Source organism: Cololabis saira, chromosome 5 (genome assembly GCF_033807715.1).
Source record: "Cololabis saira isolate AMF1-May2022 chromosome 5, fColSai1.1, whole genome shotgun sequence".
NCBI lineage: Eukaryota > Metazoa > Chordata > Actinopteri > Beloniformes > Belonidae > Cololabis > Cololabis saira.
This window is the reverse complement of record NC_084591.1, coordinates 12,605,299-12,632,186: the sequence shown is the minus strand read 5'-3', so window position 1 is coordinate 12,632,186 and position 26,888 is coordinate 12,605,299. Positions and strand designations below refer to the sequence as shown.

The 26,888-nt window shown below is 38.9% G+C and overlaps 1 protein-coding gene across 2 annotated transcripts; it reads right to left on the bottom strand.

The window, feature by feature from the left end:
* Positions 1–248: 248 nt before the first annotated feature.
* LOC133443744 (neuroplastin-like) lies at positions 249–25,511 on the bottom strand. 2 transcript variants are annotated; one of them, XM_061720936.1, is made up of 9 exons: positions 25,294–25,511; positions 17,010–17,357; positions 14,962–15,127; positions 13,273–13,367; positions 12,048–12,181; positions 7,935–8,208; positions 5,765–5,786; positions 1,010–1,086; positions 249–888 (listed from the first exon to the last, which is right to left on the bottom strand). In XM_061720936.1, exons 1-8 carry the CDS (start codon positions 25,352–25,354, stop codon positions 1,026–1,028), a joined length of 1,161 nt encoding a protein of 386 aa, XP_061576920.1. In that variant the 5' UTR covers positions 25,355–25,511; the 3' UTR covers positions 249–888; positions 1,010–1,025. The 2 variants fall into 2 exon arrangements, with proteins under 2 accessions (XP_061576920.1, XP_061576921.1); XM_061720937.1 differs by lacking the exon at positions 17,010–17,357.
* Positions 25,512–26,888: the final 1,377 nt, after the last annotated feature.

Below are 26,888 nucleotides of genomic sequence, written 5' to 3'. Positions count from 1 at the left end.
CGGCTGTGACGTGACCTTGGTTTCGCCGCCTCCACGCCAGCCGCTGTGAACTCATGCGGCTGTGTCGTATGCCATCGACGCTCATGGTGATCCTACTAGTTTAAAGCTTTATCACAGAAACAAAATTAGAAGCTGCGATGATTTTCAATATACTCATGTGGACAATAATTGCATAGGGTAATAGCCATGCTGTACAATACACAGAATTATAAAATAATGTTAGAATAATTAGTACAGACTTCCTAAAGTAGTTTTATACAGATTTTCATTATTCTTAACATTTAAGTGCTTTTTATAATATGAATATTCTCTCTATTAATGGTGATCTGATACATAGTTATAGTGATTTAATACATACAGTACATACAGTAAAGTAAACTTTAACCAATTTTAGAGGGACATTGCAAAGCCCTTAAAATGTGATATATATTTATATATATATATATTTGATCAAATGAAATGGTATGCAGCGGAATGATAAAACTGTACACATCTGTCATACCGGATTAGAGAGATCTTTTGTTTTTCACAGTACGTTTTCTACATGAAGCCACTCTCTGAGGAACGAAACAAAATAAGCCATATCCGTATCAAACAGACGACTGTATTCTTGCATGCATTACTTTAGAAGTATTAAAAATGTAAAAGTAGTGTATAAGAAAAAAGAGAAATCAAAAATGTCAACAACTGCATGCAGCAACAGTGGATATAATGCGAACAATTCCATCATGGTTTGAGTATCTCCTCACGTCACAAAAGAAAATTATAAGGCATGCCTCATTTACTTGCCCCACAAACATACTTTTAATGGCAGATACATCTTATTAACAACTGCTATGGAGTCCATTCTTGTCTACCTTCATATGGTCAATACATGAGTAATGAGATCTGCAAATACAGAGAAAAATTCAGCTCATTATCAGTCTGAAAACATGTTTGGTAGTTAGATTGAGAACAATGTTCTGTGGTAATGTCATGTTTTGCGTCACCTTGATAACCGGATACTTACTCAGCAGACGGGCTGCTCAGTTTGTATTCCTCTGGCGGAGATTCTTGTCTTTGTGGTTGTTGGTTGAGTTAGTTTTCCTTCAGCGAGATGTGGAAAAAAACGAAAATCAGTTCTCATCTCAAATTGAAAGGTGAAAACATTCATGCAGAAAAACAGCCTTCAAATAACTGCTGAGCTGGCTGATACAAAACTAACAGATCCAAATAACAATCACATCATTTCCCTTCTCCTTCCCTACTCCTGTGACACTGTAACATTGATCCCTCTAGTGGCCAAAGAGAAGAGCTGATGGATTTTTTCCTTTTTCAACCTTTCAGGGTCTGCAAACCTCTGCTAGAAGTTTAAAGCCAGAGTACGCAGATGGTCATTTTGAGAAAAGGGAACAGATATCCTCATCATGCAGAATGTTTAAAAAAATATTTTTATTTTTCATTTTATTCTTTATTTCATTCAAAAAAAATAAAACAATTCAATACAAATACAAATGTTCTTAAATTGTGAATGAAAAGGGAGCAGAAAGAAGAAGAATCTTATCTGATCTGCCCCTTTTTCCAAGAAATAACTTCACAAATAACATAAATTAAAAATAAAAAAAAACAACTAAGTGAATAAAAAACTAAAAAAATAAATAAAATTACCGCCGCCTATGGGTATGTCAATCAAACTTAAACTAAAATATTTAATTATATTTACTTAACATACAGGCTTTAATTGTTCTTTTGAATGTAATGTTTGATTTGGATTCTTTGTTTTCTTTATTCAGATTGTTCCATAAACGGATTCCTTTCACAGAAACACAACGTTCCATCAGTTTAGTCCTGCATCTTGGTTTTTTTTAAAATCTCTGTTCCTTTTAAGTTTAAGTTTTATTCTGACGACTGAAGAGAATCATCGTCCGGAGCTTAAATACTAAACAGTTAGCTGAACTATAGTAAATACTGAAGGAAGTCAGGGCGTTATTTTGGAGGTTTGACATAACGTAATACACTGGTTGGCTTATTATGAAAAAAGATAGGTCATCCTGGTTTAAAGTGGCCACATTATGCTTTTCAAACTAATCTGCAGTGTTATGAAGAATTATCATCTTTGCCGTGACCGGAGGCTCAAAAAACCCCCTCAGCTTTTCAGCTTTCAGGAACACTCATCTGAAGAGTCGGCCCCCTAAGCCTTTCCAATTCCTTTCAATACCAAGAATTAGTCTGGTTCTTCTGGATTTGACTTTGACTTTCAGGCCGCAGCTCCGAAAGATACAGCAGAAAATGCTTCTGGATGCCATTTACCCGTCAGAGAAATTAAGCATGTGCAACAACCGTAGAAATGCTGGTTAATGACTGCTGTCAGTTTTTAAGTAAAAACATTTTTTATTCAAGGTTATTCTAGGTTATTGTGGCTCTCGGACGCTCTCGTATGAGTCACTCCTACAACCCCCATAACTCCTCTAACTCTTCTGGACCCGCAGCGAGAGCACTGCACTAAGCTGGCATCAGGAGCGGGGAATACTTAAGCGTGCCCTCTCCAACACCCTGAGGAGCCTCCAGGAATGCAACCAACTAGAAAACACTCAAGTATAAATCTGCTCCTCTTCAGCAAGAGGCTCTTCTTGGAGTTCTTGGTCTTTGTCATTCAGAAATAATTACAGGCTTTAGCAGTCGTGGCGGGCACGACGCTACTCTAGAGGAACAAGGGATTAAAATTAGATGGCTGAAAAAGGGCAAAATATGGCCACTTAGAAAAAGAATAAACTGTGAATGTTCTTCACAACTAAGAAACTATGTTTCTCCAAATAAAATGAGAGCGAATATTTTATGGAGACAACTCTCAAGCATGTTAGGAAATCAAAAACCCTTTGCTTTTTCTTAAGTCTCATTACAAAAGGCAACATTTACAAAGGCCTTGTTCTGAAGAGCTTCATTTGATGTTAGAAAAGTCAGAACATCTAAAGAATTGCACTTAGGTTTTAGTGCAAGAAGACCCATCTGTCACAGAGCGCTAAAAACTTAAAATAACATTTTCACTAACTCCTTTCATCAGCTGGATAGAGCAATAAGACAAAGGGAGGAGGCCGACTCGTCTTGTATGTAGCGTGACGTAAAATAGTTCAGATAGGACATATTTTGCAAAGATTCTTTTCCATCACTAAATTACTGAAAATAGTGATATTTGCCAAACATTGCTAAAGAACTTTTTCATTGAGAAGCTATTAACATTGAATTAATAATCAGATGGAAAAGACCAGATAAGCTGTTGAATTCTCCTTTCAATTAAAACAGTTTCTTTAAAAAAAAAAAAAAAAATGAAACACAAATGTCAAGATTTAAAAAAAAGAAAAAGTTCAGAGGTCACTTTTGCCCCGGATAAATGCAAGTGAAAGATTTTTACAAATGCACTGGAGATCACAGATGCTCTCATACGGATATGTAGACTTCCTGTTGACCATGTCAGGTAGACTTGTAGTTCTCGAGACCAGTCTTGGTCTCAAGACCACTTTTTTGTGGTCTTGGTCTTGTCTCGGTCTCGGGTTTCTCGGTCTCGCCAGGTCTCGGACTCTGATCATTGAGATGCCGTTGCACCAAGGTGACAGAATCTGGTGATCTGCAGTTCTTCCTCTTGTTAATGTACAGTTTTATAAACTATTTGTATTTTGCATTTGATTAAATGTTTTGGTGCGTCTGCGTCTGTATTTAATTGCAGTTTTGTGTTTATAACGGCCTTGTTTGAATAAATATATGGATAATATTTGCATATCATTGTGATTGATTAAGCATCAGGTGCATTTCAGTGATGCTGATATACAGTATAATCTGGCTATTATAATGGTAAATAATGCAATTTCAAGTTGGTCCTTAATATTTAAAATGTATGTTTCATCTACAAATTAAAGTACAATTTAAATCAGTAACATTTACTATTCATGACTTTTCTGAGGTGATGGGGGGTGTTGGAGGCTGGTTATTTTGTTAGAGGACTTTGGGACTAGTTAGTAGTCGTGTCAATCCTTAAAAGCACTGGAGTCACTCCTCCAATAGTGTAGAAATAGTAGTGTAAGGAGACAAGGAGACATCTAAAACCTGCAGGACACCGGCCCTCGAGGACCGACTTTGGACACCCCTGATCTAAAACATGCATCCAAGAAGGTGACATCTGTTCATGGGCTTGCTTTCTGTTTGTATTTGCGCCACAGGATCACTGAAGTGACAGAATCAGTTGGAGAGCACCAGATAGATGAAAATCAGTTAAAGTTGGAATGAACACATCTAGAGCATTTTCGTTGTTGCTGTTTTTCCTTTAGGTTTTTAACATTCAGAACTGTTGTTTATATTGCCTACATGTCTTTGTTTTTAAATAAAATAGCAGGTTTCAGTGTCCCACTTACTTACTAACTTGCTTACTTACTTACTTACTAACCAATCACTGCACACCTGAGTCACCTGGACCGATCAATGTACATACGAGTACCTCCATATTACAAAACACAAACTAAAAAAAAGATTTTTTCTCTGAATCTTAATCAGCAGAAGTTTCTCCAGTCTAGACACAAAAGAAGAAGGGAAACGTCCTATCATAAAAATAACTATAAAAAACTCCCTGCGGTCTGAGAGAACCTTTTACTGAAAGGCCCAAATCAGGCCAACAAATTACTGCATACTCCAGCTTTAATCCATAAGAGAAAAAATCTTTGGTAAATTAGATCATATTTTATTTAAAAACTAAAATAAGGAAATGTAACAGTTGTTTAATGGCTTGATGACGGTGACAGCGCTGCTGTTGAAAGGTCCCGTTAATCACCGGTATCAGCAGGGAGCTGATGCCACAAACACAGGTTCTATCTTTCACGGTGGAGGAGCAAACCAGTGCTGGGTCCAGCCACGTTTCTAACAATCTCTTCACTTTCATCTTGTTTAACAGTGATTTAAGCCTCTTCTTTTATTCATAAACATTGTGCAAAAGTATCCACACAGTATACAATCCACTTACATGCAGATATAATAAATCTGACATGTCTTAAGTGGACTTCAAAAAATGAATTCCTGTCTGAAATGATATTAGATGCTCGGTGGCGTCTTGGACCCAGATCTGATAGACTTATTCACAGTGAGATCTACACACTGTCAGGATGGTCTACAGCAGGGGTCGGCAACACAAAATGTTGAAAGAGCCATATTGCACCAAAAACACAAAAAACAAATATGTCTGGAGCTGCAAAAAATGAAAAGTCTTGTATGTATGAGCCTTAGAATGAAGGCAAATGGCATAATATCGAGTAAAAAGTCGAAATGTTGAGAAGAAAGTCGAAATGTCAAGAAAAAAGTCAAAATGTCGAGAAAAAAGTCAAAATGTCAAGAAAAAAGTTGAAATGTCGAGGAAAAATTGGAAATGTCGAGATAAAGTGGAAATGTCGAGAAAAAAGTCAAAATTTGGAGAAAAAAGTTGAAATGTCGAGATTAATGTTGAAGTACAATTTCGAGAAAAAAAAGTCGAAATGTCGAGAAAAAAGTCGAAATGTCGAGATTAAAAAGGAAAGGAAAAAAGAAAAAAAGAAAAAAAGGAGAATAAAAGAGAAAATAAAGAGAGAAAAAAGAAGAAAAAAAGGAAAAAAAAAGGTCAAACATTTTTGAAAAAGCTCCAGGGAGCCAGTAGGGCGGCGCTAAAGAGCCGCATGCGGCTCTAGAGCCGCAGTTGCCGACCCCTGGTCTACAGGAAAACACACCTTTACTGTATTAAGTAAAGCAGTGAAAGTGAAATATTTGTACTTACACTGGTCCACCTAGGTCGTCATCTGTGGCAATGAGGAAAAAAACAGGGAGAAATGAGGACCAGTGGGGTGAAAGAGGAAGAACAGTTGCACGGAGCTTGAGGCAACACTGCTTTGGGTTATTTGTTTAAAACAAATGGTGCAACTGGCGCTGAAGGCCTCTATGGTACATCTATGCTGCATCTGCAGGCTATGTTGTATGAAAATGCAGCTCAGATGAATTAAAAATCGCTTAGTCTGTCATGCCAAAGAAAAACCACTTCATGAGATCACGTCACGTACAGGTAACCGAACACGACATTCAAGTGCATGTGCAAACCAGAACAATTACAAACAGGCAAAGCTCTTATTTAAAAAATAAATAAATAAAAAAGGAACTGCTGTCATGCAAAGAGAAGCAGCGCTCACAAAGATCTGTTCACTCAGAGGGATTAGTGACAGTAAGCTCCATCAGGATCAGCCCTCAACTCAGCGAAGCACCTTGAAATGGTGTCAGACAGCAGCAGTCGTTTAGACACACAATACTCTAACTCCGTTACAGTGACTTGCATGCCATGTCGCTGTCGCTGCAACTATGATGGAAAATAAAAACAAAAATGGAGCCATTGCACCAGGAAATAAACTGAGAATGTTGCATTATACTTGACACTGATGCTGAATGTGGAGGAAGCCCGGCAGAAGTGTTAATTGTGCTGTAAAGTGCAGTAACAATGAGTCTTATGTGCTTATTGAAATTCAGGCAGCATGCAAAGTCTCACACTTACCACAAACATGTTTTACGTTTTGCAATTTGTCAAAAAAGAAAAAAAAAAAAAAAAAAAAAGGAAGCATGGGAAATATTACAACAATTAAAGCTTAATTTAAATAAATGCAAGTTTTACCCAAAAAAGAGTAGAACTGGATGTTTTTAAATCGGTTTTATCTTGCTCCTGAAGAGGACTTTCAACGCTCGCTTAATGGTAATGACAGCTACGAGCTATTAGTCCTCTAATCACGATGCGACAACATCAAAATAACGTTTGAGAGGAAAAGGTCAAACCAATACCATTAAATGCATCATTTAATATTTATCTAGACTCTTGAAAATAAATTATTTCGGCAGCATCAGAAAGTCCCTGGATGGAGCATCCCTGCTGAATCAATGATGGGTCTCATGGCTAAGCTTGCAGGAGCGCTGGAACACCAGCCGCTCCCCGGAGAGCCATAAATAATTGAAAGCGTCTACCGCTCCAAGACTGCAGTATCAGATTTCTTATTAATACTTGATGAATGACACTGTTCTGACAAGGTGCAACCTTCTGCAGCGGTGTCTACCTGTGGGGTCAACATCCCCACACTAAATACATGAAAGGTGGAACAACAGTGTTCAGCAGCTCTGCTGGGGTTTAAGGTGAATCATACATAAAAAGGAGGCAAGAGAGCACACCAATGGACTCTTTATCAATGCAGGATTAATTCAACTTAAAGATATTGTTGAGTTACAGACTTTATTAGTTATGTTCAAGGCAAAAGGCAGAATATTGCCTGAAAATATACAACGTTTTTTTTGTGTTTAGTTCAGAAAATAAGGACCATAGGAGGAAATTAGATTTTTTAAACATCCGTTTGCACGAACTACTTTAAAACAAATGTGTATTTCAGTATGTGGTGTAAAACTATGGAACTCCTTAACAATTGATTTAAAGGATTGTAAAAATATTCACCAGTTCAAGAAATTGTATAAAGACAACAAAATCAGACAATATGAATTTAACGGGTAAAATATATATATATATTTTTTTTTTGTCTTTGGTGTTGTTGGTGAGCTATTGTGTATGTTTTCTTATTTTTTGTTTTGTTTTGTTTTTTTCATTATTTTTTTGGTATTATATAAGTAGTGACTGTTGAACAGACGGACAGACCATCTTCATATGAATTGTTTTATTTTTTTTTTGAGAAAGGGGCTTGTAATATAAGGCTTTCTTCTTCTTGCCCCTTTTCGATCATGGAATGGAACATGTATGTGAAGTACCATTTCCATGATAAGGAATAAATACATTGAAATTAAATGAAAATGAAAAAGTGGACTTAAAACACCTCCAAACCCGGTTTCCAGGACTCCCCGTTCTCCCAGATTTGCTGGAAACAGCCTGCTAATAAAATGAGTCCTAAACATCGTCACTGGTGACTTACCGTCTTGCATATCTTCCGGCTTCTTGCGCTTCTCGTAGACGACGATGATGACGACCAGGATGATGATCTCGGCCAACACTCCCAGCAGGGGCCACAGGGGGGCCAGGTGGCTGCGGACCCTCAGCACCGACTTCTCGTTGTAGCTGCCGAACATGTTGGTGGCGTTGCACACGTACTCGCCCGGATCTAAGCTGATGTCCAGGTTGGCGATGTGGAGCTCGGTGTAGTTGTCCCGGCTGCTGATGAAGAAGCGTCCGGTCGAGTTGTCGATATCCTGGTCGGGGATAAGAGAGAAAGCCAGAAGATCAGGATCAAGTGCCCTGTTCTTTTGTTCAATCCTGACCTGCATATGAGAGCAAAGTATATTAGATAAATATTTTATAGCCTGCCCAGCCTCATGCCTCCAGTTTGTAAAAATTATCTCTTGTGAAACCTGTTAAAGAGTGAAGAGTAATTTTCTTCTCAGTCTATTGAACCTCTCGAATCCATCAGGATTTCTGCCCAGTAAGTTGCTTTCGTCAACGAAAATTATGACTAAATATCGTCGTCAACGAACCTTTATCACCTGAGGAAAACGAGACGAGACGCAACGAAAATGCTGGTCATGTGATGATAACGATAATTAATATAATGCAATATCGTACACGAATAAAAACCAGACTAAAATATAGATTACAAAATAAAAACTGCTAAAATGTGTCTTCATTTTCGTTTACCAAAATGAGACGAGACGAAATGCTATAACAAAAATCGTTTATATCCATGTTTTCAGTAGTTTCCTCTGGTTTAGTTCTGCTGGGTGACGTTAGTCCTCAATCCCAGTCGCTGCAGCGGGGAATCAGATCCAGAAGATGCAGCTGCAGAGTTAGAGGCTGATGCCGTTAACGCAGAGCTCTAGGTTCACGTACATTAAAAACAAAGTTACATAGAGAAACGCGGGGATCTGCTCTGGGGCTGGGAGAAGAAGAAGAAGAAGATCCATCTTTGGATACACTTTCCTTCATAGACGCGGAAAAGAAAACCCAATGTGCCGTTGAAAAAGAAAAAGGTGGGGAGAAATACGGAAAAATAAATATGTTGTAAACTCAAATTAGAGTCTTCTGTATCTGGAATGAATGTATTCTTGAGTCTATAAGGTAACAATAATATAAGAATAAGATAACCTTGTTTGAATTGTAAAATGGGTTTGGCTAAATACAATCTTTGACTAAAACTAGACTAAAATGGTCCTAGAAAATTCTGACTAAAATAAGACTAAAGGCTGAATTATGGTTCTGCGTTAAATCAACGCAGAGCCTACGCCGCAGAGTACGCGGCTACGCAGGAGTCTCTCCGTAGCCCACGGCGTATCATGACATGCACCTCCCAAAAAATGTAACTACACGTCGACGCGATGCAGACCACACGCAGACGAGAGGGCTGTGATTGGTTCGCTTGGTAGCAACGCATTTCTGGTTCCGGTTCGTGAGTGAACTTTTTGTGATTTTTTTTTTGTGTGTTGTTTTGGTTTTTTGCACAATAGTTGTCCTTATCTCTTTGATTCACTGTGACCGGAAAAGCTGGAAGCTAAAGAAGTATCAACTAGCGCTCTGGGGGGGTATTGCACCGCGGCGAAATGGAGTGACAGAGAAGTCAGAAGGGTTCACGACGGTGCCACGACAACGGCGTAGGCTCTGCGTTGGTTTAACGCAGAACCTTAAAATGCTTAAAATGCCTTAAAATGAGTTTTATTCGACTGAAACTTGACACGACTAAAACGAGAATGAACGTGACTAAAATTAATAAAAACTAAAATGATAGCTTGACCCAAAGACTAGACTTAAACTAAAATTGAAACAGGCTGACAACAACAACACTAATGCCCAGGCTATATTTTATGTTTTTTTTTTAATTTTCAATACAGTATAATGGCTATTTGTAATATTCAAAATTCAATATATATATTCAATATACACACACACACACACACACACACACACACACACACACACACACACACACACACACACACACACACACACACACACACACACACACACACACACACACACACACACACACACACACACACACACACACACACACACACACACACACACAGGACTGTCTCAGAAAATTAGAATATTGTGATAAAGTTCTTTATTTTCTGTAATGCAATTAAAAAATTGATTATGGCTTACATCTTAAGATTAAGATTCCCAGAATATTCTAATTTTGCAATATTTCAGTTGATTTGTAATGAATCCAGAATGTATGACATTTTTGTTTTTTTAATTGCATTAGAGAAAATCACAATATTCTAATTTTCTGAGACAGTCCTGTGTATATATATATATATATATATATATATATATATATATATATATATATATATATATATATATATATATATATATATATATATATATATATATATTATCAGTCTTTACTAAGTAACGCCTACTCGGTTAAAGGCAGTGTTGTGACTCCCTAAGAGCAATAATGGCAGCTTAAGCCAAAGAGGATAACCTGGTAACCTTCAGTGCTCCCTCCTGCTCAGCTCGACGGCTGCAGAACCGGCAGCCGGCGAACAGTTTCATGTTAACACTTGCAGTGAGCACCTGTTCCCCGACACGGCTTTTCACAGGTTCTCCGGGCACAAGCAGGGACTGCCATGATAATATCCTCTCTCTTTTACAAGCAGGGCTGCCCAACAGTCCTCAAGTACTAGTGCTTTTCACTCTGGTCCTTGACACAGAGATTTGTCAGGATTCTCTAAATCTTTTAATTATATTATGTACCGTAGAAGGTGGCACAGCCGTGTAGCGATTCATGGTCTTGGGTTTTGCTCAGATCCTTTGGCGTACTCCCATTTGACAATCAAAGGCAGTCGCAACCAGAAGTTTAGTGTAAAGGTGAGGAAATAGTTCCTGGTTTCAGTCAGTTATGATTCCTGTTTTTTTCCGTGTTTTTTATTAACTCTCAGAATCAAGAAGTAGAACTTTTTTAATTACTCAGAATTAATCATATATGGTTTAATGGAATCGCCTTTTAATTGTTTAAAGTAGCTTCCCACAAACCTTTCCAGCCATATTGTTGGGCATTTTGGCCCATTTTTTCCTGACAGAGCTGCTTTTTCAGTCACTAGGTTTACATGCACTGACAGAAAGTCAAATTGTTGCCTTAATCCGACCAATTTAGAATTTTTAAAAGCAACGTATACATCTTAGTCCTAGTCCGAAATTGAACCTCTTGAGATCGAGCTTTTGGTACCAGATAATGCAGTCCTAATTCAAATTATTCCAGAATGTATAACAACCCACGCTGAACCGAGCTACTGACTGCACCCTTACTCAATAATCAATTCTCTTCTCGCACATGTATACTTGGATTTCTGGGAAACACCACTTTAATCGGTAGCTAGATTGTTGCCAATAGCTGGATTCAGATGTGCATGTAACCGCACTGACTGCCACCCATAAATGTATAACAGGACTGAGGGCAGGACCTTGTGACGGCCACTCCGACACCTTCACTTTGTTGGCTAATTTGGAGGTTTGTTTGGGGTTGTGATCCATCTGGAAGACCCATCCACGTCCAAGCGTAAACTCTTTGGGTTATGCCTTTAGGAGTTCAATCTAACCACATAACTGTATTTTGGTAAGTGCATCAGATCTTCCTACAGCAAAGCGGGCCCACAGCATGATACTGCCGCTCACGTAACAGTGCCAGGGGTTTCAGAGGTGCAGAAAGACAGAGGGGTCCTGAAAAAAGGGCAGTAAAGTAGAGCAACAGGAAACATGTGAAAGTTTTGATGCCAAGTTATAAACCTTATCATAAACCTTCATAAACCTTTAAGAAACTGCAGTGTGCAGAAAAGAAAAAATACAGTGTTACACAAAGCAATGCACAACGAAGAAGCTGCTTTACAAGGACTGACAGTGTTGAATAAATGAAGAAAAAAATAAGTAAAATAAAAAATAAAATCAGCATCTGCTACCATGAATCCTGTTTTTTTGTGGAAATAGTTACTGCATCAAAATTAAGTAAACTAATAAAACCTTTCCGTTTAGCAGAATAGTTACATTTGTAGATATACATATTTATATACATGTATCATTATTCATGACAAACCCTGAAAGCGCCGTTGTCCATCTTGTGCCATGTCCACACAGGGTGAGGATACCCCACAGATTTACAGTAGAGGACGGCGCGTTGGCCCTCGTTCTTGTTCTCGCTGCGCTTGTGGCCGGTTACCATGGGAGGAGCTGAAAGAGGGAAATGAAAGGTTCAATCATGAAGAAGAAAAAAAATCCAAGATTATTGAAACAGTTGGAGGCTTTTTCTTCTTTTGAATTTTAGTTTAAAACCAGTGTTAATCTTATGTTTGATTTTAGTACATGTACAGTAACCTAATGTATAGCTTTAGTGCCCTTTCATTAATCTGCTAATTAAAGATTTTTCTTAGTGAGTCTGTTAAAATCAAGAAGGCAAGGTAAACATTAAAACCGATTTGACGTCAAAGGGTTTCTTTCACAAATTGAATTTAATCTAACAGGAGCATGTGATCAAATGTAACATTAAGCTTTATGCATTAATCTGGGAATTCTGAGGAGCTGAAACAGCGAAACTAGATATTAAATCATGAAGAAGAAAAAAATCCAAGATTACTGAAACAGAAATTTCTACTAGTTGAAGGCTTTTTCTTCTTTTGAATTTTAGTTTAAAACCAGTCTTAATCTTATGTTTGATTCTAGTACGTGTAACCTAATGTACAGCTTTGGTGCTCTTTCATTAATCTGCTGATTAAAGATGATTCTTAGCTAGTCTGTTAAAATCAAGAAGGCATGCATGAAAACATTAAAACCGATTTGACGTCAAAGGGTTTCTTTCACAAATTTCATTTAATCTAACAGGAGCATGTGATCAAATGTAACATTAAGCTTTATGTATTAATCTGGGAATTCTCGCAAATTAGAAAAACTGTTTGGCTGCAGGTCTTTTTTTCTGCCTGGATGAATGGAAATACCCCCATCAAATAATGCAGAAACTGACCCCAAAATCCAATTTTGCCTCCATAGCGATGCATTTGTGACAGCAGAAAAGGCAGGCCGGGTTTTACCGCCGGAACATAATCCCCTACCATCAGACAAACAAGACGCCATCTGCTGCCACTGAGCCGGGCCTTGGCTGGCTGGAGGTGTCAAGGGCGCCGGCTGCCCCCCAGCAGCCCGCAGAGCTGCTGGAGATGGCAGGTCCTCGCATGACAGCGCTGCTAGTGCTCACGGACACTTTTAGTGACGGCAGACCTAACGTGGCCTCCAAACACCAAACATGTCACTCATAAATCCACACTTACATTTAACTTCGATGGAGGCGTTGGCGGATGGAGCCATGTTAAAGTTGAAGACACACATGTACACTCCGGCGTTGTCTCCTCTCGGCCTGTTCAGCCTGCAGATCACAAGCACACGTCACGTGTTTAACTCTGTATTTGTTGTAAAATTAGAAGATGCAGGACAACATTTGGTCGGTCATCCCTGTCCTGGATCTCTGGAAAGCGTCTAGAGACAAAATCAGTTGTATTAGACGCTATATAAATAAAATTGAATTGAATTGAATCCCTTTCAGTGCTGGGTACACACCTATGGAATTCTTTACCACCAGAAATAAAATCCCAAACAGAATTAAGGATGTTTAGTGCCAAAGCTAAACATTGGCTTAAGCAGCAGCAGAAATGCGAACATTAACTTCTCTCAAGTCACTGTCAGTACAGTATTTTACTAATGTTTAATGTATTTAACTTGTGCAATTTTTCATCTAAATTTTGGAGCTGTGTTTATTTGTTTATGATATCTGTTCACTGCATTATTCACTGTATTTGTATTATTGTATTTTGTATTCAGTATCTTTTATCCTTCTTTTGCCTGACCAGTAGGGGTGTAACAATATATCGTGCCACGAAATTTCTCTTTCACAAAAACGTCACAATACGTGTCGTGGAGGTGACAAACTGTATCAGGATATTGGGTTATTAATATTAATCTATTGTGTTGACTAGTAACGCGCATCCGACCACGCGTGCCGACCGCGACTCGACCCGCGGACCAAAATCTTCCTCCGCTCAGAAGAAACTAGTCCCGTTTTGCGGTCCCGTTTTGAGCTCTGAACCTTTACTTATGCAAGTCTGGGGTAGAATTAAGCCTTACCTTATTAAATTAAACCTTTTTCGGGTCGTGAGTAGGATAAACACGGGGACAACTTCTGCTGAGTTCCAGTGTAATCACTACAGATAAACTGACTAGTGTCATTATAGTCCCTGATTTACATCAGAATATAAAGAATATATTTATAAAATAATGAACCCTGAATTACCAAAATAACCTTCTTAACAAAAATGAATCTCCTCTTACACGTATAAGGTGAGCATGATTCAATCTTTTTTATGATCTAAAATTGTATGTATTTATTTACTTTTATTTATTTATTTAATTTTAGTTGTTACATTTCTGGGAAAGAAAAAAGTCAAATCATACATGAGAGAAACTATTCAGTTTGTGGCAAAATATTTGTACTTGTATGAAACTGAAGATGCATAATGCAAACCTGACATTTACTTTTAGTTCAGTTTGTGGAAAATGTTTAACCTGGCTTTCTCTTTAAAACTTAAACAGTTATAAAGCATTACAAACTGTAACAATAGGGCAAACGCACAGTATTGTTTTGTATTTTGTGTCTTTCAAATAAAAGACAATTTTTTCCAGTCATATGTTCCTCATGCAAGGTTGTTAAAAAAATTACTGCTATAATATTGTATCGTATCGTTATTGTGACCTCAATATCGTGTATCGTACCGTATCGTGAGATTAATGTATCGTTACACCCCTACTGACCAGGGACAAAGACTGCAAATTAGCTGAAGCTAGATGTCTTGTATGCATCACATTTTTCATTCTTTGTGACAATGTTGTATGTATCGTTCCTGTTAAATAAACATTAAAATAAAAAAATGTGAGTGTAATAGTTTCATTTTCAAAAAGTTCCCTACGTGTACTCCGTCTTGGGCGAGGGGCTTATTTCCGAGATCACCTCCCCGTTCTTCATCCAGTAGCAGCCCTGGAAGGTGCTCTCGTAGCTGGTGAGGTTGCACTCCAGCAGGATGCTGTCCATCTCCCCAACGATGGTGACGTGCTCCGAGGCGTAGATCAACGGCTCTGCGGGAGAAACGTGGCTTAGCGAAACCCTAAGCAATGCCCACCGGGGCTGAAAACCAGTTTTCCCAGGGATTTCCAGTCAGGCGCTGCAGCCGAGCGCTCTCCACACAAATGAATCACAGGAATTATAAAAGAGGCAATTATAAAAGAGCTGTAAGAGTAGGAGGAATTGTTTGGGCTATCCTGGGTCCCTGAAGTGGACGTCCATTCATTGTTTCAGAATAAAATTATGTTCATTGAATTAAAAAGAAGAAGATAGAAGATCAAAATTAGCAACTCAAATTAATTCAGTCTGGCTCGACTGAATAAACTAAAAAAGAAAACAATCACGGCTCTGTGTCTGGTGGACCGCAGTGACGCCGCTGGAGTCAGAGGCCGATGAGGACTGAACTATACTAGGAACTCACCTCAATCACACCAATATATTAAAAAAATAATGTGAAAAAAGCAGACAACCATGAAAACATTGATCGTCTGTTACTGTCTTAAATTTCTTCTTTGAGGCTCATTTAAGGTTCAGTGCAGATGAAACTGAATTGCAGACATTGCCATGAACCCTCCAGCACATCAGAAAGTCCTGCTTTACAGAGTTCCTTTCCAAAAACATTTCATTACACGTATTTACTTTGTTAAAACAAAAATAAAACAGAAGGAGAGCAAAAATAATGGTTTAATTCTCGTATTACTACACCTGCAACAAGTAATCCAGCTGTTCAGGCCAAAATTCATCCGTCGATGTTTTTGTGATTTTAAACTTAGATTTATATTCTGCTTAACCCTGTGAACCTACACCTCGTGTTCACATGTGGACACCCGTGAACATCTGGATCCGCATCCACTAGGGATGGGCGGTATGGACTAAAAAATGTATCACGATAATTTCTGGCATTTATCCCGATAATGATAAAAATGACGATAAAAAAAATACCAATTCAACTCCACCTTTGTAACTATAAATCTATCACCACATTCAGTCTTTGGAGCCCCCAAAACACTGCTCTAAAAGATACTAAATACTACTAAACTACACCAATTAAATTGAATTAATAAAAAACAATTAAATGAGTTACACCTGTACTGCAAAACTGTAATGACTCAGATCCGCCATGTTTGTTACACAAAAACCTCATCAATGGGAATTTATCCTTCCTTCCTTCCTTCCTTCCTTCCTTCCTTCCTTCCTTCCTTCCTTCCTTCCTTCCTTCCTTCCTTCCTTCCTTCCTTCCTTCCTTCCTTCCTTCCTTCCTTCCTTCCTTCCTTCCTTCCTTCCTTCCTTCCTTCCTTCCTTCCTTCCTTCCTTCCTTCCTTCCTTCCTTCCTTCCTTCCTTCCTTCCTTCCTTCCTTCACGTACGTTTTGCGTGGATTTAACGCAGAACCATAAATCAGCTTTACACAAAAACGTCATCAATGGGAATTTATCCTTTTTACCGCGAGATGACAAATTCTTACCGTGGGGAATTTTTTTGGCGGTTTATCGTGAATGGTAAAATATCGCCCATTCCTAGTATCCACTAATTTTCTCAACATTCACAGAAAAATACCCCGAGACTCTTCCAACAGCAATGAAAAACAAAAGTGTTTAAAATTTTGTGGATGAAATGGGAAAATTAAAGGAAATGACTTAAAAAGAGCTGAAGGGAAAATAATTTCAGAGAGGAAATGAAGGGAAACTGCAGGATCTAGTGAACGATAGGGATGGCCACGGAACAAAATACTACTCAACTTTGCCTGGTTAAAAACAACACGAGGACGAGCTGATGAGGACTTTCTTCCTGGTCCGGGTCTGGATGGACTGATGGTTTCTGGGAGGAGGCTAGCGGTCCTCTGCAGGGGTCTGAGGGAGGAACTGGGGGGGGGGGGCTGCTCTACACTGACCACTCACTTTGCAGCACCGTGACACTGGCCTGAGCTCGGATCCAGGTGGTGGCCGGGTTTTGGTGGAGGTCGTTGCGCCGCGGGTCATTGCTGGCCCGGCACTCGTAGGTCCCGCCGTCGTCCAGCGTGAGGTGCGAGACGCCCAGCACGCTCACCGAGTTCACCCCGTACGCCGTGTTGATGGACACCCGCCGCTTACGGGCGCCGTCCCACAGCTGCCTGAAAGAGTCCGCTCGGTTGATCTCCGAGTACCACCACTGGATCTCCGGGGTGGGGTTACCCACCACGTCGCAGTACAGCTCGAAGGTGTCGCCCGTGAGCTTAGTCTCGGACAGAGGCGACTTCACAAAACCCGCTGGTGGCGGCGGTTCAGAGGGGCAGCAAGTCCAGGTATTTCAAAAAATAAAGAAAAATTGGGTGAAGGATGGAGAAGCAAGAGAGTAAAAAAAGGTTAAAACAAAAGAAGTCAGCAAAAGACAGACGAGAGGAGGAAAAGAAACATAATGTAACATAATCAACAGAAAACTCATGTCATAACGAAAATAAACTAAATAATTAAAAGGTGCAAGTGGGGCTGGGCGATATATCGAGATTTTAATATATATCGATATATTTTCAAACGCGATATGGTATGAGACAATATCGTTTATATCGATTTAAAAAAAAATAAAAAAAATAATGATTTTGATATAGCTTATTTTGTGACAAATTGACTTGAATGTTTTATTTGAGATTTGCACAAATGTTTTGTTATTTGCACAACTGTCAACCTCAGTGGAAAAGTCTGCCTGTTACTGTCTACATTGTATTAATTGCACAGTGTATTTTAATGTAATTGTTATGCAGGAAAGGGATATTTGTTTTATTTTACTCAAGAAGCATTTTTATTCTATATATGCAGGCAGTTTATTTTTATTTCATTTGTTTTATACATTTTGATATTGTGCAGACCTCTGTTAATAAAGGTACCTGTGTGACATTTGGTACGAGGCTTTGTATTAAAACTGACTGTTTTTTTTAAGGGTTTGCCTCAGAAAACAATGAAGCTAACAGAGATGCTATGCTATAATGCTTTGGGGGAAACCCCAATTATGGCACAGAAAAAATATCGATATATATCGAGTATTGCCATTCAGCTAGAAAACATCGAGATATGACTTTTGGTCCATATCGCCCAGCCCTAGCTGTAAGCCAAAAGAAAATATGTGATGTATGAATGTCTGATTCAGAGTTTACCATCAACCAAACAGTCAAAGTGAAACAACAGCATGAAACCATCACATACTACTCCATGTCAGACAGAAAATGGTAAGTGTGCAGCACCAGGAGTGATCTTTAACGTTTCTAAAAATAAAAAAAGGGACAAATTCAGATCCGTCTAAACCATTATTGCTGCTATTCTTGGAAAGCTTTAATTGAATTCTGCTGGGACGTCCCTGCAAGGCTGCTCTCCCCTCATTTACCCAATTAATGGCATCATATAAATTTGCGCCCGGCTCCCATACAAAAGTCCTTCACATGACCTTGTTCATTTCTTCACATCTTTTCCGCCTTAGTGAATATATCTTCGGTTTCCTGACAGCTTGTTGGTGGCGACGTGAACAGTTAATGTTGCCGCTTTGAAATGCCTCCCTCTCAGAAAATGTAATAAAAGAGAAATAATTGATCGTGGCTGAAACGGAAAGGTGTAGGTGGAGGAGGAAGTAGAGGACAAAGATATGTAATCATCAACAGGCTATAAGAACCGTGAAGAGCATGAGATTGAGAGGAGATTTAAACGCGCCGTGCGGCTCTTGGTCTCTAGGGAGAGTGTGGGCGCACGGTGATGGACCCCTCCGTTTCCATAGAAGCAGCCAACAAGAAGATGCACAAGCAGATATCCAGATCGCAGTCCATCATAAACAGACGATAACTATTTTTTTTCTCCTCCAAGTCAAACTGTCGTGAGACCCCTGCTGTAAAGCTCACAACCTGGACCTCAAAACCGCCTCATAAAGTCCCGCTGCAAGAAGATTCAAGCATCTGCACAATAAGTACTGAAGCAAAACATGACAGGTGCCCGGAACCGAAACCTCAGCTCATCGCTTAAAATAAATGCTGAGAAAAACACTGCAGATGTGCCGACGATGCCGAGCCGGCGGCCGTGTCCTCACACTGAAGCGTCCGTGATCACATGTTTGAGCCTCGACAGCGGTTACGTAGATTTCATGTTTACGAGTGAAAAACCAGAGATAAAATGATTATCTTCATTATTGATGGTAAATTATTCCTTTCTTTAAGACAAAAACCACACAAAAAGATTCAGTTTACGCAAAATATTAATACAACTGAGGAAAAAAAGCTGTAAAAACTGAAAACAACAGGAATAATTTAAGGGTTGGGTTTTCTAGATGCAGCTGCACAAACCCAGCAGAACTTCCACAGGTGGACCTGAAATATGCAAGAATAAAGACCTCGAGCTAATGTATAGCTGGTTCCTTTTTGAGCTATTTTAGCAACTTTAAATAAAATTAATCAATTTTCAACAACTTATATGTTGCTTTTGTTTATATTGAATTCAGTGTTCAACTAATAGGGAGATTTTTCTTTTTTTTTTTTTTACTTTTTTTTTTAAATGGCCAAATAGTTAATGGAATGTATATGGAAAAAAGAAATGTAAAGTACCATTAACCGCAGTTTTCTGTTGTTTTTCCAATATTTATATTTTCCACTTGGACGCTCTGAAGATGCTACTCTATATTTGTGACCTGCAGTGTCTCTGCATGCAGACCATATCTTCCAGGGGAATGAAAACATTATTCTTATCTTCAGGCAATGTTACCCCATTTAAAACCAAATTATCTACATTTTTTTTTTCATTCTGCCTTTTCTGTTGATTAATGGCTCCATTAAGTGGTCGATCACTTCAGGCGTATTAAAAATCAGTGCAATACATTTGATGTTTTTTCTTATTATTATTTTACTGGCCCACTCAGGTTCTTTGTGATTATTTGTCACTCTTATCATCCATCATATTCTTAAAGGTCCTTGTTTTGCTTTTTCCTTGAAAGTCACATCCTAAAAAAGGTCAATGAATGTGATTACCGGTGTTTCGCAAGCAGAAAGATTACGCAAATAAGCTACATTTCATAAAATTGAGTAGAAACGATTAGAATAGAAACAACAAATGTTAAAAACTACTGATTTTAACCCTTGATGCCTGATATTCGATATAAATAATTAAAATTGTTAAAATTTAAAGTGTTTTTTATATATTGAATTTGAAAAACACTCCCAATTCTGTCTTCAATAGTTTTCCAATCAATATTTTTTTGGAATGTCTATAAATACATGAGGTAATTTTATTTATTTTTCTGTTTAATGTATCTTTTTTTTATCGTATTAATCACATATTTTTTGGCATTTTGATCTGGGGTGGTGCGGAGGTCTCAGAAAGGTATTAATTAATTAAAGGTATCAAATATGTGACACAAATCATTATCCTTGGTACAACATAAACTCGCCAATTTTACTACAAAGCCTGTAGAAGTCTTCTATTTACATTTTTATACACAATCACACTTGCATATATTTGGCTATTTTGTAAAACATGTCTGTTTTGTGTAACAGGTTAATATGAGTGAAACAGTGTGTCACACGCACGCACACTTTGATTTCAGAAACATGAGATTTCAGAAACACGAAAATCAAATGTGTGTTGCAAGTTGATGTATTTGAATCTTTTTCAACCGTTAAACAATTTTCAGTGCAGAGCTGGAACAGAGTTGGACTTTGAGCTTTTTAAATTGTTTCAAAATAGACTGATCACTAAAATAGCTGAAAGGTTAATCATTTCAGATCTAAATGTGACCCAAGTCCCGTATGACAAAAAATTATTGACGAGAGAAGGAAAAAAAAAAAAGAAACATCGTCGGCATTCAAACAAATGTAGCAGAATTATCTACAATAATGCTTTAATTCTTTCAGGGAAGATCATAATCTTCCTTTTAACTGTGAACTGCTAAGGCCTGCTTACTCAAACAGGGATTAGTATCGAGCTACAAAACAGATAATAAAACTCGCTTTTGAGTCACAAGATGTCACGTTTTAATGAAACTGGACTAAAAAAATTGGAGTTAAAATATATGTTAATGACAGCTAAACCTGACAACAGTTGGCCTTCAATATTCATGAGTGTGTGCAGATATCTTCACTGCATCTTCCTAAGAATCAATTTTAACTGCTGTAAATATCTTTACTGGTATTCTGATTACAGTCCCAGTTTTAAGCTGCATGCATTAAAGCAATTGCGTTGAGACATACAGCATTTGAACTGATATTATTGTTACATCACTTAATGTTACAAACACATATTTTGAAGAGATGATGTTCAGTGATGGCTTTGAGATTTTACTCAACATCTAGTGTTTCTGAACCTCACAAAAGCAGTGTACCGTTCGAAGGGTTTGACCTTTTAAAACTCAAGCATCCTCAGAAACCTCTAAACTCAAAAGATGTCATCAGAAGCAAGAGGCTGCGTTTGATGTTAAATATAACAGAAATGCTAATCACCGCTGCAACACTTCCACCATCACTCACGAGCCAGAGAGCAGTCGGACTGAGAAATTCATGGCCGACGATTGCTGAAGTCTCAAGCTGTTATGGTTTCAATTAAATCTAACTTTTGGGCTACTTAAATCAATTTATTTCATCTTTAATGCAGCACTATGTAACTTTTCCACCTTAATATCATATTTCCAGAGTCATTGTGATGGTACATCAACTTCCAAGAGGTTTAATGACACCTCTGTCATGGTCTGAGGGGTCTGTATCACCTTCACTGGCACTATGTAACTTTGAGGAGCATGGTACGAACCCTCCCATACTAAAAAACTAAATTTTTTTACGGCTGTGACTGCTTTACGGCATACGTCACTTCCCCCTCCTTCCCGATTCGTAGTCGAGACGAAATGGGCGGGGCGTGGAGCGCAAAGATCAGGAGAAGCTGGTAACCCGTTGCTGTGTTGTAGCTGCAGCAGCTCCACATAACAGACCTGGGGAAAAGATCGCTAATGGTTTAACTTTTCACCGCTTTCCTGCTCGGAGGCAGAACCACGGAGGCCGAGTATCTGAGATAACAGAGTAAAAGAGTCGTCGGCTCGGTTGGATCGCGGCTGTAACGACCAAACAACCTTCCACACAGTATATCACAAACAAACACTCACACAGACCGGGGTCGAATCAAAACACGGGTTTTATTCCCCACTTCTCCAGCTAAACGCAGTTGCTGGCCAGCTTTCTGCGGTGCAATTAACCCCAATCTTCAGATAAAACTAGTTTGTTGAGGAAAAGATATTAACTCTATTTGTAGCTGCAGAGGAAAAAAATAATCTCACGAGGAAAACAAAAATATTGCTCACGCCTCTGAGCCTCTTCAGCATAATATAGCAGTCAAAAAAAAAAGAAAAGAGAAGTAAGAGTGATACAAAACATGTACTGTATGTTGTACTATTATACTAATTTATTGAAACACATGGCGAGTCAAACATTTACCAAAGCAGCTGCCAAACACTCCTAAATAAGGTAGCCGGAGACGTGGGTTGTGCAGAACTGCGGCAGTAAGTCCTCGTCGGAGCTCCACTCTTTGATAGGGATTTCATATGAACCCAAACCGTTAATAATCTTTATTTTTTCCATATACTGCTCCCTGGCTTCCTTGTCTAAGGTATCCCGGTAAATTCCAGTTCCTTTCCAGCAGTTTAACATCTTTTTTTTTGCGTTTCGTCTGTTCACTTGGTGAAACAGAAAAGTAGTTTTGAAAGTCCGTCCCGTCTTCATTCGCTATCAAAACAAATGCACGCGGCGGGCACAGGAGTTTTCCGGCAGTACGCGCTGGTGCTCATGGGAAATGTAGTGTTCTTTCTGGTAAAGCACTACCGCTTTTGTCCAAAAGAGCCGCCAAACTAACACAAAAGCTGAAAGTTACGTTGTGCTGCTTTAAATATCTGTTGTGCTGCTGTTGTTAATATCTGGCTTAAACCAGTTTATTTTCAGTTTCAGAAACTGCCTGTGGATATAAAGACCGTTCACAGAGACGAAGCATGAAAACAACAGACGTTTCGGTTGGTTTGAACAGGAGCTCTTTACTGCGAATGGATCGGTACATTCTGTACCAGTGGAAATTAAGTGATTTGGAGGGGTACGAAACCCATTTGATGAGACTTTTCACAAGTCAATGAGCAAGTGAGCTAAGTTGAGCTCAAGAAAGTGTATAAAAATAAAGCCCCATGCTTTTAGCCCCTATAAAAGGCTCTGTCCCGCCTAAACTTTCCCTCTTTCTTCTGTGATGCCTTCGCGGGAAAGGTGAGCTCTCATTTTGTACTTTTAATTGAGCATTTTATTGGTTTTAATTTAATATTTTATGTCGCCGGGTATTTCCTGTGATGGAAAATTGAGCCTTGGCTACTTGATTGAACCAAAACTGCTGAGAGCAGCAAAATAATAGCCTTGGCCCAAGAGTGTACAGACTGGTAGTCTGCTCAAAAAAATATTAACACTGACCTCAAGATGTTTTCGTCTACTCAAATTGTAAGAATGAATCATCATTTATGCCTTAAAATCGGTATGCTCCTTTGTTTCATTGTCATTCTGCATCAAAACACCTCATGTATGTTTCTGACCCTTTTGCATGCAACTGTTTAATGAAATCTACTGAAATCTGGATCATCTCTCAAGTCTTATTCTTGGTAACTTAGACACTCAGTTTCAGTCCACTTATTCACCTAGTTGGAAAGAACACATTAAAGAGCTTTTGATGGGTTTTTCCACAACATTTCCCATGTTTATCTTTTGTGTTTATGTTCATGTTACATTATTGTAACCCTCTTTTTTCTGTGATGTCTTCGGGGAAAGGGAACGGAAATAAAATTGGATAATTGAACGGCTTGAGTCCAGTCATCCATAAGACACAAGGCAGAAATTAACCACCACCGGTCACACACACATACATATATATATATATATATATACCTACATACATGTGTCCTAGTTTAGGTGCAGGAGTAGCAAATATCCATGGAGATGCTTTGTATGGGAGCAACCATTATGCAAACTGCCTCTGCATTAATATCCTGCATTGCCAGATTCATCTCATCATTAAAATTAGACACACTGGGATGATGTATATGCAGGATGAGGAAATGCTTTATACATCATTGTCTTCACAGAAAATGGGGGAAGATAAGAGAGCATCACATGCTCCGTCTATTTGTTAAATAAAAGGGCCAGTGCTTAAAAAGTTTGCGCTTTATTGGCTTTTCCTCTAACTGAAGAGGAGATACTAGGAGTGGGTGTGCAGCACAGGAGAAGTGTAACGCAGTCCCACACACTGTCCACTCCAGGGAAGTCCACAGCTTATCACAACGCTTGAAAAAGGGGGGGGGTAGAAGTCATCCTGCACACTTGATCAACAGAAATGCTGCCCTAATCTGTCTGCAAGGATGACAATCGTGAAGAGAAGCGCCAGCATGTCAGTAGATCAATGCCACTCTGCAGTCAGTGCAGTGCGTCTCAGGGAAGAGTTAACTCTTGCAGGAGGACATTAAAGCCACGGCTCCCAGTGCAGCATCTCCACTCTAAAAATAGAAGCATGCAGCAAAATGGACCGATGCTATTTCCAGAGCTCCTGAAGTCCTACATCTCTTCGCAGCCTGGGCCTACATGTTGAGCGGTGCTATGCAGGCGGGACTGGTGCAGAGTCATCCCAGCCTGCAGGACAGGAGAGGAGATGCGGAGATGCAGAACCATAATTTAGGATTTACCTGTGCACATCCGAGGAGACCCCCCCAGCAGGCTGCACGTCCATGAGGGCAGTCTGTGGTTGGCTCATAAAGGGAGTCTTGTTAAACTTCACTGTGGCACATTTACCCCCCCCCCCCCAATCCCCCAAACTCAGTATTCAGCTCCACACTCCTAAAAAAAAGGACATTTTAGGGACATTGCTCGGGCCTCCGTGGCCCACTTTCTTTCAGCCCACCAAAAACAGATTGCAGCCTATTAAAGATTTATTGAGCCCCATCGGTTCAGTTCAAACGCTTTGGAAACAAACACCGCTTCAAATCGACGCGTTGCGTTTAGAGTTAACGGATTATCTGGCTGCTCCAGTCTTAATAACCAGTCTGCGTTTAAAACACCCACCCCCCACCCACCACCCTCTAAAATAAGCAAATAAAAGCGCCCAGAAAAAAAAAAAGAAGAGCTCACCCTAAAAAAATGCATTTTCACATGTTGGTGACGGGGGGCTGGTTTATTACCGTTCTGGGAATAGACGGACTGCAGCATCAGCACCAGCACCGACAGGGACGCAGGTATCATCCTCGCAGACGGGATGGGAGCGCTGAGGTGAGGGAGCGGGTTGTGATGGGATGGATTCCCCGTGGAGATGCAGGAGGAGACGGAGAGCGGCTGCTGCTGCTGCGGACTACACCTGTGCGGCGCTGCGGTCTGTCTGTCAGCCCGGTGCAGCGAAGGAACCACGTTTTTTTTTTATTCAACAATCTTAAATCCCGCGAGATCTTGTAGGAGACCAGGGCCATTTATTAAGACAGTTACGACAAGGGTATGTAGAAGTCACGTGGTTCATGGAGCGGCCGATTATTCTGACGCAGGTCTGCTTGTTGTCAATGGATGGAATTACAAGCGTCTATTTGTGATGCAATGTTGATATTTTATGTAAAACATTCATATAAACATAAGGCAAGTTTATTTATATAGCACAATTCAACACAAGGTTTTCAAAGTGCTTGTACATCGACATTAAAAGCGGCAAGACATAATTAGACAGTAAATTTCATTTTTTCATTTCATTTATTTATTTATTCAAACAGGTTAAAACAAAATAATCAGAATACATAAAATGTATATACCGAAAAAAACAAAAAAACAAAGAACAACAAAGAAAACCATAAGCAAAACAAAGCAAATTAAAGATACAAATCTATATAAATAACAAATAAAATGAAATAACATGAGAAAATAAGGTAAAATAATAAAAAATCACAAGTTGCTGATTTAGGAGTACACTTAAATAACAAAAAAATGAAATAAATTGATAAGAAAATAGGTAAAATAATAAAATGCACGAGTTGTTAAAAAGTAAGGGCAGTAGAGTAAAGAAGCTTCAGTAAACGCTTCAGTAAACAGTGATGATTTTAGCCCTGATTTAAAGGAGCTGACAGTTGGAGCAGACCTCAGGTCTACAGGAAGTTTGTTCCACCGGTGAGGAGCAGAATAACTGAACGCTGCCTCACCTTGCTTGGTTCTGGTTCTGGAACCACAACAAACCAGATCCAGATGAACCTCAGGGGTCTGGGAGCTTCATAGGAACTAACAGATCAACCATGTATTTTGGTCCAAGACCATTCAGGTCTTTGTAGACCAGCAGTAAGATTTTAAACTCTATCCTTTGACTCACTGGAAGCCAGTGTAGTGATTTCATGACCGGTGTAATGTGGTCCAGTTTCCTGGTGTTTGTAAGGACTCTGGCAATAAGTACATACTATGAACGTGTAAAAAGATCTGTTTAATGTTGTCTTTGACAATCACTAACAGCAATATTATATTGTTACAATTTTATTATACTGGTTGTCATTTGATGAAATTACAAGCATTTATAACATTTTCCTCAACAGGTGACCTCTTTTGTGATTCAATATTCTTATTTTATGTAAAACATTTAAATAAACATAAGTAAATGAACGTAGGCTATAATACAAATTGTCTCCAAAATTGACAATCACGAACAAAAATATTCTATCATTACAAATGTATTAAATGCAAATTAAATAATAATAGTCAATAAACATTTTGGCTGATATTTACCAGTTTGACAGGAGATGTTTAGAGGTAT